Raw genomic sequence first — 13,872 nt, 5'->3', positions numbered from 1 at the left:
GTTCTATGGTAAAAATAGCGAGATGTGAGTGTTACTTTTGATAAAGTATTTATTTTATAGGTTTTAGTGTGACATTCTTTTGGAAAATTCAAATGGTGTAATGAGTTGATGTAATGTGAAATAGTTGTTCTGGCTAAATAAATGGATGGATCGAATCGAAGAGTTATAATTAATAAAAAAATAAAATATATTTTTATTCTCTTAACTTGACACAAAATTAGAATTTGTTTCTGTTCGATGATTTAACATTGAAGTGATAGTGTGTCAACTCAAATGTTAACATAAAACATATTTGACATTGTCAAAAATATTAAACAAATTGGATCAAAATGACTATTTCTATTCATTTTTAAAGTTAAGAGAAAAAAAAAATTTTAAGTAAAAAGAATTGTCAATTTAGTTATTAAAGTTTGTACATGATATCTATATCAATAATACTAACACTTAAAACGTTATCAATTATTTGTCATCACGTTAAATTTGGCCATAAAATGCCAAATGAGGCTAAACACTTGTGTCAAGTGGGGAATAGATAGTGCCAGATTAATTGTGTACGTGCCTTGTTTTACGTATTTGGGTTTGGTGGTGACTTTATAGTATTCATTTCATGACACAAAAGTATACTTACTATACACGCATCATCACTCTTTTTACTGTCTTTTTTTTTGTTTCTTTGTGGTTGTGAATTTGGACTTGTATCCTTATACCAATTAGTTATTACATTAACATAAAAGTTTAGATGGTTTATTTATTTATTTATTTTTCATCTAATGATAAACCTTAAATGTGTTAAACATAGATTCTATTTAGAAATTCTAAACTATAAACTAAACTTGCTATAAATCATGCTCCGATAATTACAAATGTTAAATAAATTTTTTAGAAATTTGACAAATAATATCAATATCAACATTTAAGTTAATCTAAATCAATTAAATATATTTCGTTCTTGAACTTGAAGAAACATGCCACAAGTCCCTCTCCAATAACGGAGGTATACTTTATAGATTATTAAATTATAGTAATATTGATCAAATTAAAAACGATAGTTAAAAATATAATCATAAACTATAAGTTCCTCTATTTTTTTTATATATTTTACTTATCACAAATTTTAACAATTAATTTTTAGATTAAGTATGTATTTAGTCCTTAAACTTTGACCTAAAATTAGAATTTGTTTCTGATCAAAATTTTGATAGATTTTGGTCCCTAAATTTTAAAAATAAATGAATATAGTCCTTTTAATCTAATTTTGTTAATTTTTTGTTAGGTTTCGAACGTATTTAATATTAAGTCGAAAATGTGTCACATAAACAACTCCAATATTAATATAAAACACATTTCACATGTTAAAAGAAATTAACATATTAAAAACACTATACTCATTCATTCTTAAAATTTAAAATTAAAATTTATCAAAATTTTGACAAGAAACTAATTTCAATTTTTAACTAAACTTTAGAAAGTAATATCATAATTAACCCTTATTTTTTAAGTAAATTTTCTTCCCATGAACCAGCAAAATCTGAGAAAGAAAAAGCACATCAACCCAACTATTTAACGGCCGAGATTGTGTACCGGAACGGAAGCCCTTAACGCTTCACTGTGTGCGATAGAGTCAAACCCAGACGGTGACAGTGGCAGATTGAAGTATCCACCGCCATTCGAAGCTGCAGAATGGCCATAACAGCCACCATTTCCGTTCCTCTCACATCCCCCACGCGCCGCACTCTCGCCTCCCTCAATAATCTCTTCCCCCACTCTCCCCGATCCACTTTGCCCATACCGCGACGCACTTTCAAATACCCTAATTCCCGCCTTGTCGCCTCCTCCATGAGCACCGACGCCCCCGTCAAAAGCCCCTCCGCTTCCTTCCTCAACCGCCTACAAACCGGCTTTCTCCATTTCGCCAAGTACCACGGCCTCGGAAACGACTTCATTTTGGTGAGTCCATTCCCCTTCGCTTTCCCTTTATCAAATTAATAACGGTTTGGTTTTTGACGCGTCGTTTTGAATAGATTGACAATAGAGACTCGACCGAGCCCAGGGTCACTGCAGAGAAAGCGGTGCAACTGTGTGATCGGAACTTCGGCGTTGGAGCTGACGGAGTTATCTTTGTATTGCCTGGCATCAATGGCACTGATTATACCATGAGAATTTTTAACTCTGATGGTAGTGAGCCTGAGGTAATTCTTTTTACCAAGCCTAGTTCGTGTCTGCTTTTGTTTGATGGGGTTTGGCCTGAATTGAATTGCAGTAGAAAATAAGAAAGTTAAATACATTGAATTTTTCTCATAATTTATAATCAACTTAGAAGCATTCTCATTTAACTTTTCCAAAAAGTGAAATGCTTAAAAAAGTACTTAAGTTGATTTTAACTTAGCAGAGTTAACCAATCCATTTTACTTTGTTTTTTTTTTCCATGTAGATAATTATGTAGAAATTTATTACTCACAAACTTAGAAAATTATAGAATCTTAGCCTTTTTATCACTGACAAGTTTGCTGTCACTAATCTGAGTGACGCTCATATCCATAGATGTGTGGCAATGGAGTGCGATGCTTTGCCAAATTTGTTTCTCAGCTTGAGAATTTACAAGGAAGCCATAGGTACGGTTGTTCTTTCTATAACTTTTCTGTTATGTTTCCTAATTGCTCTTTTCTGTCGCTTCAGCGTCTGACTTTTTTTGTCTTGTGAGTTGTGAGACCGTGTTCTTCTGGGTTTTTTTTTTTGTCAGATAATATTGAAAATTAATTTAATAAATTTGATGATGATGATTATTTTTATGATGGTTTAGCTGCCACCTCGGTCATTATCATTATATAGTTATGGATTAATGGGCTTAATGAAATTTCATCTGACAGTAATAATGTATTTTCTTACTTTGCAGTTTTACCGTTCATACTGGTGCTGGTCTTATTATACCTGAAGTCTTAGATGATGGAAATGTACGTTATGTTGCAAATATTTGCAATTTACTTATTGATATGTGATATTGTTTTAAGGCATTGGCTCATGCAGATCCTAAGATGCCTTAATTGGTTAAACGTTAGGAAGAATATTCTTGTCTCTTATCTGATATTGGTTCTCTTTCTCAAGATTGATAGAGAATACTAACTGTTTCAGGTAAGAGTTGACATGGGGGAACCGGTTCTTAAAGCCTCAGATGTGCCTACTAAATTACCTGCAAACAAGGATGATGCTGTTGTTAAATCAGAGCTTGTCGTGGATGGAGTTATATGGCATGTGACCTGTGTTAGCATGGGAAATCCACACTGTGTAACTTTCAGTAGAGAAGGAAGCCAGGTTTTTATTTTGATATACAGTAGATATTTCATACGTATGATTTCCTTTTATAATGTATTACACAGTGCATACTAGATCTATTCAAAAGTATGAATATTGTGGAATAGTAGGAAGACAAGACATTAATCTATGGGATCGATAAAATGATGTTATATATATACAAATGAATGGATATTCTTGCATACAATTGAATTTGGAACCAATTGTATAAAAAGAAACATAGCTCCTTTGAAATATAATTTTTAAGGTCAATAAATATTTTTTGATAGCATCTTGAAAGTTAAGATGTCAACTTTCATCTATTGTGCCACAGCTTTACATAGATTAATATTTTTCTGCCTTTGCTGCTTATACCATGTTTCTTTTAATCCTTGTTGCAACAGAATTTGCTTGTTGATGAATTGAAGCTAGCAGAAATTGGCCCCAAATTCGAACATCATGAGGTGTTCCCAGCACGAACTAACACAGGCAAGATTTTTCTATTTCTATGATTGGACTATGCTTGTTAACTTTCTTACCTATGCTGACCCCAGCACTTTTTTTTTTTTAATTTCTTCCAGTTGGGGTTTTTTATTTATTTTTCTTCCTTGAGCAATATAGCTTTGATGGTAGGCTAAATGCACAGTTTGGCAGATGGTGGTTACTGATTTAGTGACATTCAATTGTTCTTGCTTTAATGTTTGGTATCATGATATTGTTGGTGTTTTTTCCAGGACTTGGTCGGACTGTATTAGTAGCTTAGGTTGGGGACATTTTGTACAGCATATAATATTTTGCAATTATATCTTGCTTTATTTTTCAGCATATTTCTCCCTTGCTGTTTTGATTCCTTATGCATGACTCAAATTAAATATCATCACACCAATACATTTGTCGTATATCTCACTAATTATATGATTTCTTATTTAATGTGCAGAGTTTGTGCAAGTATTGTCTAAGTCTCACCTGAAAATGCGTGTTTGGGAGCGGGGCGCAGGTTAGAATATTCTAAATAGCCATATTGTATCAGATTAGTATTACCATTGTTTGTACAATTGTCAGGGTAAGAACTAGGGGCCTCAAAATTTTATGAGTTCATGTTTTGTCGTGCAGGAGCAACCCTAGCCTGTGGAACTGGAGCTTGTGCTACTGTTGTTGCAGCCGTTCTTGAGGGTCATGCTGAGAGGGTAAGCTTGCTACTATAATTGTAACAATATGAAAACTATTTATTTTTCATTAAAAAAATTTCATAATTGAAGGAGTCAATAAGGCCGAAGTGGCTGTATAGCAATGGAACATGGTGGTGTTCCAGTCTGGTATTGTGCAAATGCTGTTGTGCTGCATTTCTGTGTTGCTGTTTGAGTCATAATAGTGGTGTAACAGGGTGGCTGTGCACATTTGAGCCCCCAAATAATCTCAATCTTTAATTATTAGAGAGGGTATTTTAGGATTTTAATGTTGTTTAGGTTAGCCTTTGAAGAGAAGCTCTTCTATTTCTTCCCTAACCTTGTTCACCCTTCTCTCTTGAACCCACAGACAATTCTTCTTGTCTGGTGACCTTTGTTCTTCTCTGACAAAGGCAACCTTTTCTGGCAGCCAGACCACTCTGTTGACGGCAACCTCTTGTTTTTTTAGGTCCCTTTTTCTTTTCCTTTGAAGTTTTTGTCATCTTTTCTCTGAATTCTGATTTCCCTCTTTTATATGCTTTGTATTTTCCTTTCCACTGCTGCCTATACTCTTTTTCTCTTTGTGTTCCTTTGTTCTCATTTTCCTTTCTTTTCTTTCTTGCTGGCAGCAGCCAAAAACTGTTTTTTTCCCTCGACTTCATTTGTTTTTTTGTATTCTTGACTACGACAGTGAGATGAATCTTGAAGAGAATGAAGGTTCCTATTAGAATATTATGTGTTTTTTATTATCTTATACTTTAGTTTCTTTGGGCTTTAGAGGCTTAGTCCTTTGTTCCCTTGACTACTATTTCTATCCAGTTTATATTTTGTTTGGGTATTTAATATCATGAGTTGTATTATTAATGATGACTAGTGCCCAATTTTGTAGTTTTTTGCTCTATTGTTATATATATACGTACTGTTAATTATTTTTTTTAATATACCTGTGTGTATTATATTAGAATAGAGGTTGTGCTATATGCTCTTATTTTTTGGCGTGGCCACTTCCCTTTGCTACTACCGATTAGGCACTATGCTCTTTACTACTATCCTTTACCCATCACCACCATCTTCCTCACAGCTTTCTAGTGCGGCAAGGTTTTCAGTATCAAAATTCAGCTTGCTTAAGGTTCTCAGTTATTGATGATAGTGGTGCATAAAGGTTTTCTGGCAAAGGTGGCAAGGCGTCTAATCATGTAGCTTCAGATGTTGAACCTCTAGTGTATTTCTGAGATGTCAGGATGTGTAGGCGATTAGCAGTGAAATTGTCTCCTAAATCTTCCAGATGTCCTTACTCAAACTCATACCATCTCTCCTCCTGCACTTAACATGGATAGGCAGGAAGTTGGCATATCACCAATCGACAATGGCCATGTTGTGGTCCCCATTCAACAATTGACAAGCCACTTATGGTTGGTGCCCCATGACGTTCAGTTCTGCTATGATCAAGATCACAAACCTCCTCAAGGCCTTTTGTCTGAGATAAACCTTACGTACAATCATCCTATATGGCTGCCAGTTTACTTGGAAAAAGAATAATATCTATTTCAGTTACAATATTGAAAAGGAATGAATATTAAAGAACAGGAACAGATTGAAAGTTAGCTTCTGGTGTCAGCTCCAACTTGGATATTGAAGATATCACCCTCACTCTGAGTGTTTCTCATGAAACACTTTCCATCATATAGCTTTGTGAAGTATAACATTAACAGAAATGATAGATTCAAATGAATGCATTGAAGCTTCCAGTAGCAATATGGAATAACCATTGGTTGGTGCACCAAAAGAAAATCTACAAAGAAGTTGAGGCTATACCATAAATATATATTTAAGTTGAACTGGTGAAGAAATTACCATACCATCAACTCAAGTCTCCAACTGAATTTCTTAATTTTTGTCCCATCCCTTAAACTTGGTAGCAAGTTTGCCTTGCTGGCAGCTCCCCTTGCAGAAATTAGTTTATCTGGTACACGTCTCTGGAAAGGTGGTGGAAACTTTTGTTGAGCGTGTGACCCACTCAACCTAACAATTTTTCAGTTCCTAAATTCGGACCGCTTTACTTTTTTAAGGTAAACTCGAACTGTCTCTTAAGAACTAACTAATGTAGCCTGACTCAATTGTTTCTTTAGGCCATTCTTATTCCTTCTACATATACGTTAGTAATTGGGTCTGAAGCTACCACGCCTGTCCTTTGCCATAATAAAAAAATTGTCAAGTGTTGTCGAATGAATTCCCAACACATCTGTATTTAATGTACAATAACAGTGTCTAGTTGCAAAAAAAGGGGTCAGCATTTACACTGTTTGTTTGGGGTTGAAAGGGAGGAGGAAAGGATGGATTAGTGTGGAAAGTGGTGAATTTGGACGAAGTGAGTTGGGATGATTTGTGATGAAATACATGGATGTCCCACATGTAATGTTTTCCTTGCTAGTTACATGAGAAAGAGGAGGAAATGGATCTGGCTAGGTGAAATTGACCACATTACCCGTGCTTTTAGTTGAGTAATCCGTTACTTGCATAACACATTCACAAACCAAAATGATTTGTCTTCCATAGGGTAAAGCATGATTTTGTCCTTTCGGGATTTCCCTGGAGAAATTGGCAAAGAAATGGAAATCCTTGAAGTAGAAGCACGGTTCCAGAGATAGTTTCCATATTTGTGCCTTCATGTCTAGCCATTTGCCCTTGGCTTTGCAGGATAATTGATTGTGGTGTGATATAATTGATTATGTATATTAATCACGTAATTGGTTATCCGTACTTTTTTTGGAAACACCTTTGGGATTACTCCTAAGTCATAAATCATAAATCCAATTGTCTTATTTATAAAAAAAAATGAAAGACAAATGCAAAATTGTCATTCATCACAAATTATCACTTTCCTTCTTTCCTCCCCAATCAAACACATAATTCTATTCATTTCCCCTCTCTTTCCTTTCTATTTCACTTCAACAAAACAATCTCATTTGACACCAATTTACCACTTATTTCTTTTTATCTCTTCCAATTCCCCAAATTTTTTTCACAGCATCCAAATAGAGGCTTAATGGATAGTTCTAGAGGGAATTATATTTTATTTATTTGTAGAGACTAAATTCACATACAAGCCTAAAAGGCAAGTTCTTCCTCACCCATGAAATAACTGCGTTGATTTTGCCATAATCTTTTTAATTTGTGAATTTGATACAGATATGCACGGTTGATCTACCTGGAGGGCCTCTTCAGATTGATTGGAGGGAGGAAGATAATCATGTGTATATGACAGGCTCAGCCGATTTAGTTTATTATGGATCTTTGCCTCTTTGATATGTTGCCCATTGTAATACTTGGATGAGTTAGGAATTGCTGAATAATCTTTCTTCCTCGTGGGACGGACTTTTTGTTTTACTGAATGTTTTAGTTACGAATTTAATCTCTTCCCTCCCATTTGGTTGAATGAGTCAAGATGATGAAGTAAAGAGGTGAACGGTGCGTTGGCTTGTGTGGATTTTAATGCCTTTTCATGATAGCAGGTTTTAAGATTGTAAAACATGTTAGTTTGCTGTGCTTCTAGGGTAGGTCTGTTGGAGATTGGGATGATGTTCGTAGTGTAGCTGTTTGATAGATAAATTATACTTATTGATAATATAGCTTAAATGTAACATGGTGAGAAAAAGATACTCACTGTTTTCAATTAACTGTTGCAATAGGTCATGTTTTCAAAGTGTGAACGATACCTAATTTTGTTTCAAAATCTACTTGGATATCCAATTCCATTGAGTAGAAAAAAAAAAAAATGTTTTCAAGTTGGATACAATCAACATAGTATAATTATTGGAACTTTTTCGTTTAGTTAAATTTGTTAAATATCTTTTAAATGTATTATATAAGCTAACCACAGAATTTGACGTGAGGAAGCTTCCAATAGGATTATTTTTCGTCAGAATGCTCGCACGTCATCTTCAGAAAGGTAGAAGGCGAGTGTATACTACAAGTAAAATTACAAGTCAAATGTGGAATTCTCTCCAATCCAAATAAATATCACTTCTAGATCATCTTCAAGGATTTTACTATTAAGTTTTATTTTTAAGTTGATTTCTATACTAATTTTTTTTAGATGTAATAATTTAACTTTTTTGTCAAATCAGCGACAATGTTGTTATCAAGGTGAGAGTGTGACAAATGTCTTGTTCTTTCAAATGCTTATGTTTGCAGCATATGAATAATAAATTATCATGTCCTCTACCCCTTGTTACTAGTTTTGCCAAGATGCGGGAATTTTATATGATTCATATTTTTAAGATGGAAAAATATCTTTATAGTTCTAAGATTCATGATCTTAGAAATTTTAAATTGTCTGTAGTATTAGCATATTTTTAAAGAGATTTCTTGCAAGAACTCAATTTTTAAGTGATCTTTATTTTAGTTTTTGTTTCGAATGTCCTTTACTTTTTATTATTAAATAAAACAAGGATGGCAGGTGTCTGAAGCGACCACGGATACAAAGTTTAAGTAAGACTCAATCTTGTTTTTGCGTACAAGACCCACAGCTTTTACTATTCACTTCGAAATTATAAAAAGTGTTTCAGTATATAAACCTTTTCAAAAGAATGCAAACCTTTAAAAATATAGTGTATTGGAGTGTAACGATTTGAAAGAAGACAAAGTTATGCGTTTTTGTAATACTCGAAATTACAGCAAGATAAACCTTTCAAAATACTATTTCCCGAATGTAAATAGATTAAACGATGATCAAGCATTCCATCATCTCGTGAAATGGGAATGAACAATCTTGTTCGGGTTCATCAGAATAAAAGTTGAATGTCTGCGAAAAAACATAATATAATAATCCGCAAGCAAAAAGCAAAATTCCAATCCTAAGAACTTATTCTAGTTAAATGTGAACTGAACCTTCTCCACAAGTAGTTGGAATAGTATGAAACCGCACATCGGAATCCATACTCACGGTAGTTGGATGAAAATTCCTACCAACTGCCTCTATTGTTCACCAAAAAAAAAAACTTAGAACTAGATAGAGAATGAATCAAGGGATGAAATTTTCTATTAGCTGAGAATAAAGTATTATTTTTTTCCTGTTAACTTGCTAGAGCGATAACTATGGTTGCAAAGTACAAACTAATCTGCTGCCCAAATTTGACTGGGTATGAAGTTTCACTACCCACACAACATGCCGGATTCTGCTGCAAGTTCAAACATCCCCGTGTGAAACCGTACATAGTACGAGCTTTCAGATGGTTTTACCAACTTAGTTGGGAACACAAAGAAAAACACGATTTTTCGACCATTCAACCGAATCTATTTTCGGAATAGTTCCTTTCCCTTTTTGTTTAAGTTCCGTTACACTAGAAACTGCCGAGAATGTTCCGGTTTAGTTAGGAAAAAGACAGGTCGAAGTTTCGAGGAACTTTTGTGGGACGTGGCGGTTCACTCGTTACTTAACGCGGCCGAGAAGTTAAAACTTAAAAGTAGAACTGTGCGTGGGGCACAAGCCTCACGTGGACCACATATTTCCGCTCTTCAAATTCCAAAGAAGACAAATTTAACAACATTCGCGAAGCAACTACGTAACCGCCATGGCGTTTGTGTCATTACAATACAACTAGTCAAAAGCGTAGTCCAACATGTCGATTTTATTCTAGTTTGAAAACTTAACTTGGTTCACTCGTTGGTTGCCAATCCCAAATCTTATAAATACTTTACCATGTCCCAGAGTTTCTCATCACCGCCTTCAAAAATAATCTCATACTTTCATATAACAAACTCTTTCGAGACACACAACACCTTTTCCGTATTTTATTCGACATGGTAGCGCTGAAGAGACAACGTGGTAGCGAAGGATCTGAGAGCTTAGATTTGGCAAAGTGTCTTATGCTGTTCTCTTGTCCCCAAGAAAGTAACAAGGCAGAAGAGAAAGGTTTTGGATCTCTGGAATTTGAGTGCAAGACGTGCAACCGGAAGTTCTCATCTTTTCAAGCACTGGGAGGGCACAGGGCAAGCCACAAGAGGCAGAAAGTTGAAGGGGAAGAACTGAAAGAACAGGGAAAAAGTCTTAGCTTGTGGAGCAAACCCAAAATGCACGAGTGTTCCATCTGTGGCCAGGAATTCTCTCTGGGGCAGGCTCTGGGAGGACACATGAGAAAACACAGAGGGATCACCAACGAAGCCTTTGTTCCTATTCCTTCTATCGACCAAGTTATTGCGAAATTCCCAGTTCTCAAAAGATCCAACAGCACCAGGGTTATGTGCTTGGACTTGGAGTTACACCTGTAGAGATTAATCATCTTCCTTCTCATGCTTTTTCTAACATGTATTCTTTCAATCTTTTTCTGTAAATTCATCGGTTTATTCTTGTAGATGAATTTTTTAGGCTCCTTGGAGACTATTCATTCTTTATTAATATACATTTGTTTCTCACATACGATTTTTCTATTGTCCAACACACGTAACAATGATAATGATAGCTAACAAACTAACCAATGATAAGCACTTTTGCTGCATAACATTGACAGATAAAAACCTTCTGTGTAACACATGAGTCTGTTGCAGCTACATATACTAAAGGAATACAATTTTCAGATTCTTCCTTTTCATCACTGCCCTTGTTGTAAATTATTTATTAAATATTTTTGAAAAACTACATAGTAGGAATATTAGATATCTATCATGTATCGGATGTTTAAATAGTCGTCGATATTTTAAAAATAATAAAATATTTTACGTAATATATGTATATTAAAAAATATATAATAACTTTTAAATATATTAAATGTTGTAAAAATTAAAATTAAAATTAATGTTTTAAAGTTATTAACATAAAAAATTATAAATTTATCATCATACAAATTAAATATTTTATTAATAAATATTAGACATGAGTATACTTAGATTTATATTGAGATATTGATAGATCATAATTGGATTATGGAGTGCGATGGACAAAGTTATGTAATTTTTTTTGGAAATTGTTTTTGTACATAATTTCACTTTTAAAAATATTTTAATTACAAAAAAAATTAAATTTTATATTTATAGAAATAATAAAAAAAGTCCTATCGAATGAACTCACAGAATCAATGAGTTGTGATTTCTTTTTCGATCATTAGTCTTTAATTTCAGTTTTCCATTTTGATTGTCGGTTTTAAAGCTGTGGTCGATCTTGAGTTGTTAGAGTATATTGTGGGTATTTATTTATTTATAGTATTTTTTATTGGGCTTTTGCCTTTTAGATAATTAAGGAGGGGCTTATCACAACTTAATCATCGTTTAAGTTTTGTTTTGTGTCTAATTCCTATTTAATTATGCTAAGTGTTGGTTGATTTCTCGACCAAGAGAAATATGAGTGTACAAAAATTTAGAAGGCCCAGAAATTAGATCGACAAGGTCTAAAAGGTGACAAAAAGGTTGAGAAAGTCAACAAAGCAAGATCAAGAAGGCAAGACTCACAAAACTAAACTTAAAAGTTGGACAGACAAAATTCATGGATGCATAATTTTCCTAACTAACAAAAATCATGAATTTAATTTGAATATGTCGATATAGTATATCTATTTTTTACATTAGTATAATTATGATTTAATTATTCGAATAGTACCTACTTTGATAGATGCGTGTTAATCTGGTACACTTTTTTAAAATGTGTTAATTGTATTTTACCTTTTGAAAAAGTGTCAATTACTAAATTGACATACCTCTATCAAAATAGATACCATCTGAGTAATTAAATTTATAATTATAGATTATTATCAACATGGTGATGAGATTATTAATTTCAAAGTCATGTTTAAAATATTTGTGGTTGATGATTTCAAAACCTTTATATTATATGAATATATAGAGAATATCTTTATTGACCAAAAAGTAAACGGTAACAATTGATTTTGTGTACAACAAATAGTATATATATTGTACTTTTTATTTATGCAAAATTTATTCTCACTTAAATTAATTATTAACTTTATATTAAATTTCATTAATATTTTTTAATCTACTAATCATGATACCCCTCAGAAGACTAGGGTAATCATTAGTTTGAATTCACCTAATTAATTAGAGAATTAAAGTTGGTTTTGGGGGTGTCGTCTGTCCTAATTAAAACTAACCCAAACTAAATTAATTAAAGTTAACAATAATTAGTTGGAGAGTATTACAAATTTGTGATTGATAAACTTAATGAAATCGAGTTAAATTAACGATATGAAAATTTTCTCTGACAAATTATTCCGCATAGAGTTTTAAGCTTATTGTTGAATGTTTACTGTTATTAATTGATAACATTATGTACGAATTTTTTGATAAATTATACTCGTTTCTCAAAATAATTAAAATTCTACATATTTAAATAACATGGAGTCCGTTGATCCAAATTGTTTTTGTATCATATTATTGGAATCGAATAAATATATTTTGAAAATTGAAACTGATTCAAACTAATAAAAGATAGTTGTTCCATTTTTGAAGTTTGACTTGCCATATATATACACGAACAGGGATTTAAAAAAACTGCAGAGGCACTGTTTCACTGCACCCACCAAATGTGAAACATAAAAGAAAATTTTGTTTTTGTGACTGAATTTTCTTAATCCATTCATGCACACTTGGCCACAGCACATACATTTTGAACAGAGACCACACTTCTGAATCATATTTTATCATATATATTCTTTTATAAACAACACATTTTATAGTAATCACCATGAACAAAGTTGGTTGTTCAGAAGCTGCTTTCTTTTGAATGCTTTCAGATGCCATTGTTTCCAATATTAAAATCATTATTATTTCTTTTCACAAGAATTCCCTGAAATTATGTCGTCAATGGAACAATTTAGACTTTCATTATTAAATTTACTACTTAATAAAAATATTAAATATCTTTTGAATATGAGAAAAACATCACGTATCAATCATTTTTAAAAACCTTTAAATTAAACGAGTTTAATTTAACCTATAAATCATGATTATAAATATAATCATTAAATGATTCACACCTTCATCGATATAATTAAAAAATAATTTTAAAAAATTATATCATTAATTAAAATAAAATAGCTAATGAGGTGTTTATTTATGCAACCAAAAAGGAAAAAAAAAGCATCTGTTTTATGAGGATTTTAAACTTAAGACTTTAGATTCATGAATTCTACTTATAATAAAATTAAAATTTTTATTTGATTATTTTGTTGTAGTTGATACTCTAATCTGTTCTCAGTTTCAAAATATCAAATCACGTTTGTTTGTTTGAAGTGAAAATGTCCGCGTCGTCGAAATTGACGTCAGCAATTACTTGAGCAGTATGGGCATAGTTGTCTTTTCAAAAAGTCAAAAGCCGGTTCAGTACAAAAAATAGTCAAAGAAACGAAGTCCTCGAGTTTCAGACTTTTAAGTCGCATTTGTATTAATGAAAAATTGTAAATATTATTTT

At 32.8% G+C, this 13,872-nt stretch overlaps 2 protein-coding genes across 2 annotated transcripts; both read left to right on the top strand.

Moving 5' to 3' along the window:
* Positions 1-1,554: 1,554 nt before the first annotated feature.
* Positions 1,555-8,127, top strand: LOC114192265 (diaminopimelate epimerase, chloroplastic). Its single transcript, XM_028081931.1, has 9 exons — positions 1,555-1,947; positions 2,022-2,189; positions 2,542-2,612; positions 2,894-2,951; positions 3,130-3,309; positions 3,693-3,777; positions 4,226-4,285; positions 4,402-4,475; positions 7,644-8,127. Exons 1-9 carry the CDS (start codon positions 1,681-1,683, stop codon positions 7,758-7,760), a joined length of 1,080 nt encoding a protein of 359 aa, XP_027937732.1. The 5' UTR covers positions 1,555-1,680; the 3' UTR covers positions 7,761-8,127.
* A 2,021-nt stretch (positions 8,128-10,148) lies between these two features.
* LOC114167024 (zinc finger protein ZAT11-like) lies at positions 10,149-10,870 on the top strand. The gene has a single exon (XM_028051967.1). It carries the CDS (start codon positions 10,257-10,259, stop codon positions 10,722-10,724), a length of 468 nt encoding a protein of 155 aa, XP_027907768.1. The 5' UTR covers positions 10,149-10,256; the 3' UTR covers positions 10,725-10,870.
* Positions 10,871-13,872: the final 3,002 nt, after the last annotated feature.

The sequence above is a fragment of the Vigna unguiculata genome, chromosome 1 (genome assembly GCF_004118075.2).
Source record: "Vigna unguiculata cultivar IT97K-499-35 chromosome 1, ASM411807v1, whole genome shotgun sequence".
Taxonomy (NCBI): domain Eukaryota; kingdom Viridiplantae; phylum Streptophyta; class Magnoliopsida; order Fabales; family Fabaceae; genus Vigna; species Vigna unguiculata.
This window is presented reverse-complemented; position numbering and strand designations above follow the sequence as displayed.

Bases quoted from the DNA above. Each gene is read 5' to 3' on its own strand.
- LOC114167024 (XM_028051967.1), top strand. From the start codon at position 10,257: ATGGTAGCGCTGAAGAGACAACGTGGTAGCGAAGGATCTGAGAGCTTA.
- LOC114192265 (XM_028081931.1), top strand. From the start codon at position 1,681: ATGGCCATAACAGCCACCATTTCCGTTCCTCTCACATCCCCCACGCGC. The intron at 1,948-2,021 runs GTGAGTCCATTC...CGTTTTGAATAG, and splicing joins TCGGAAACGACTTCATTTTG to ATTGACAATAGAGACTCGAC. The intron at 2,613-2,893 runs GTACGGTTGTTC...CTTACTTTGCAG, and splicing joins AATTTACAAGGAAGCCATAG to TTTTACCGTTCATACTGGTG.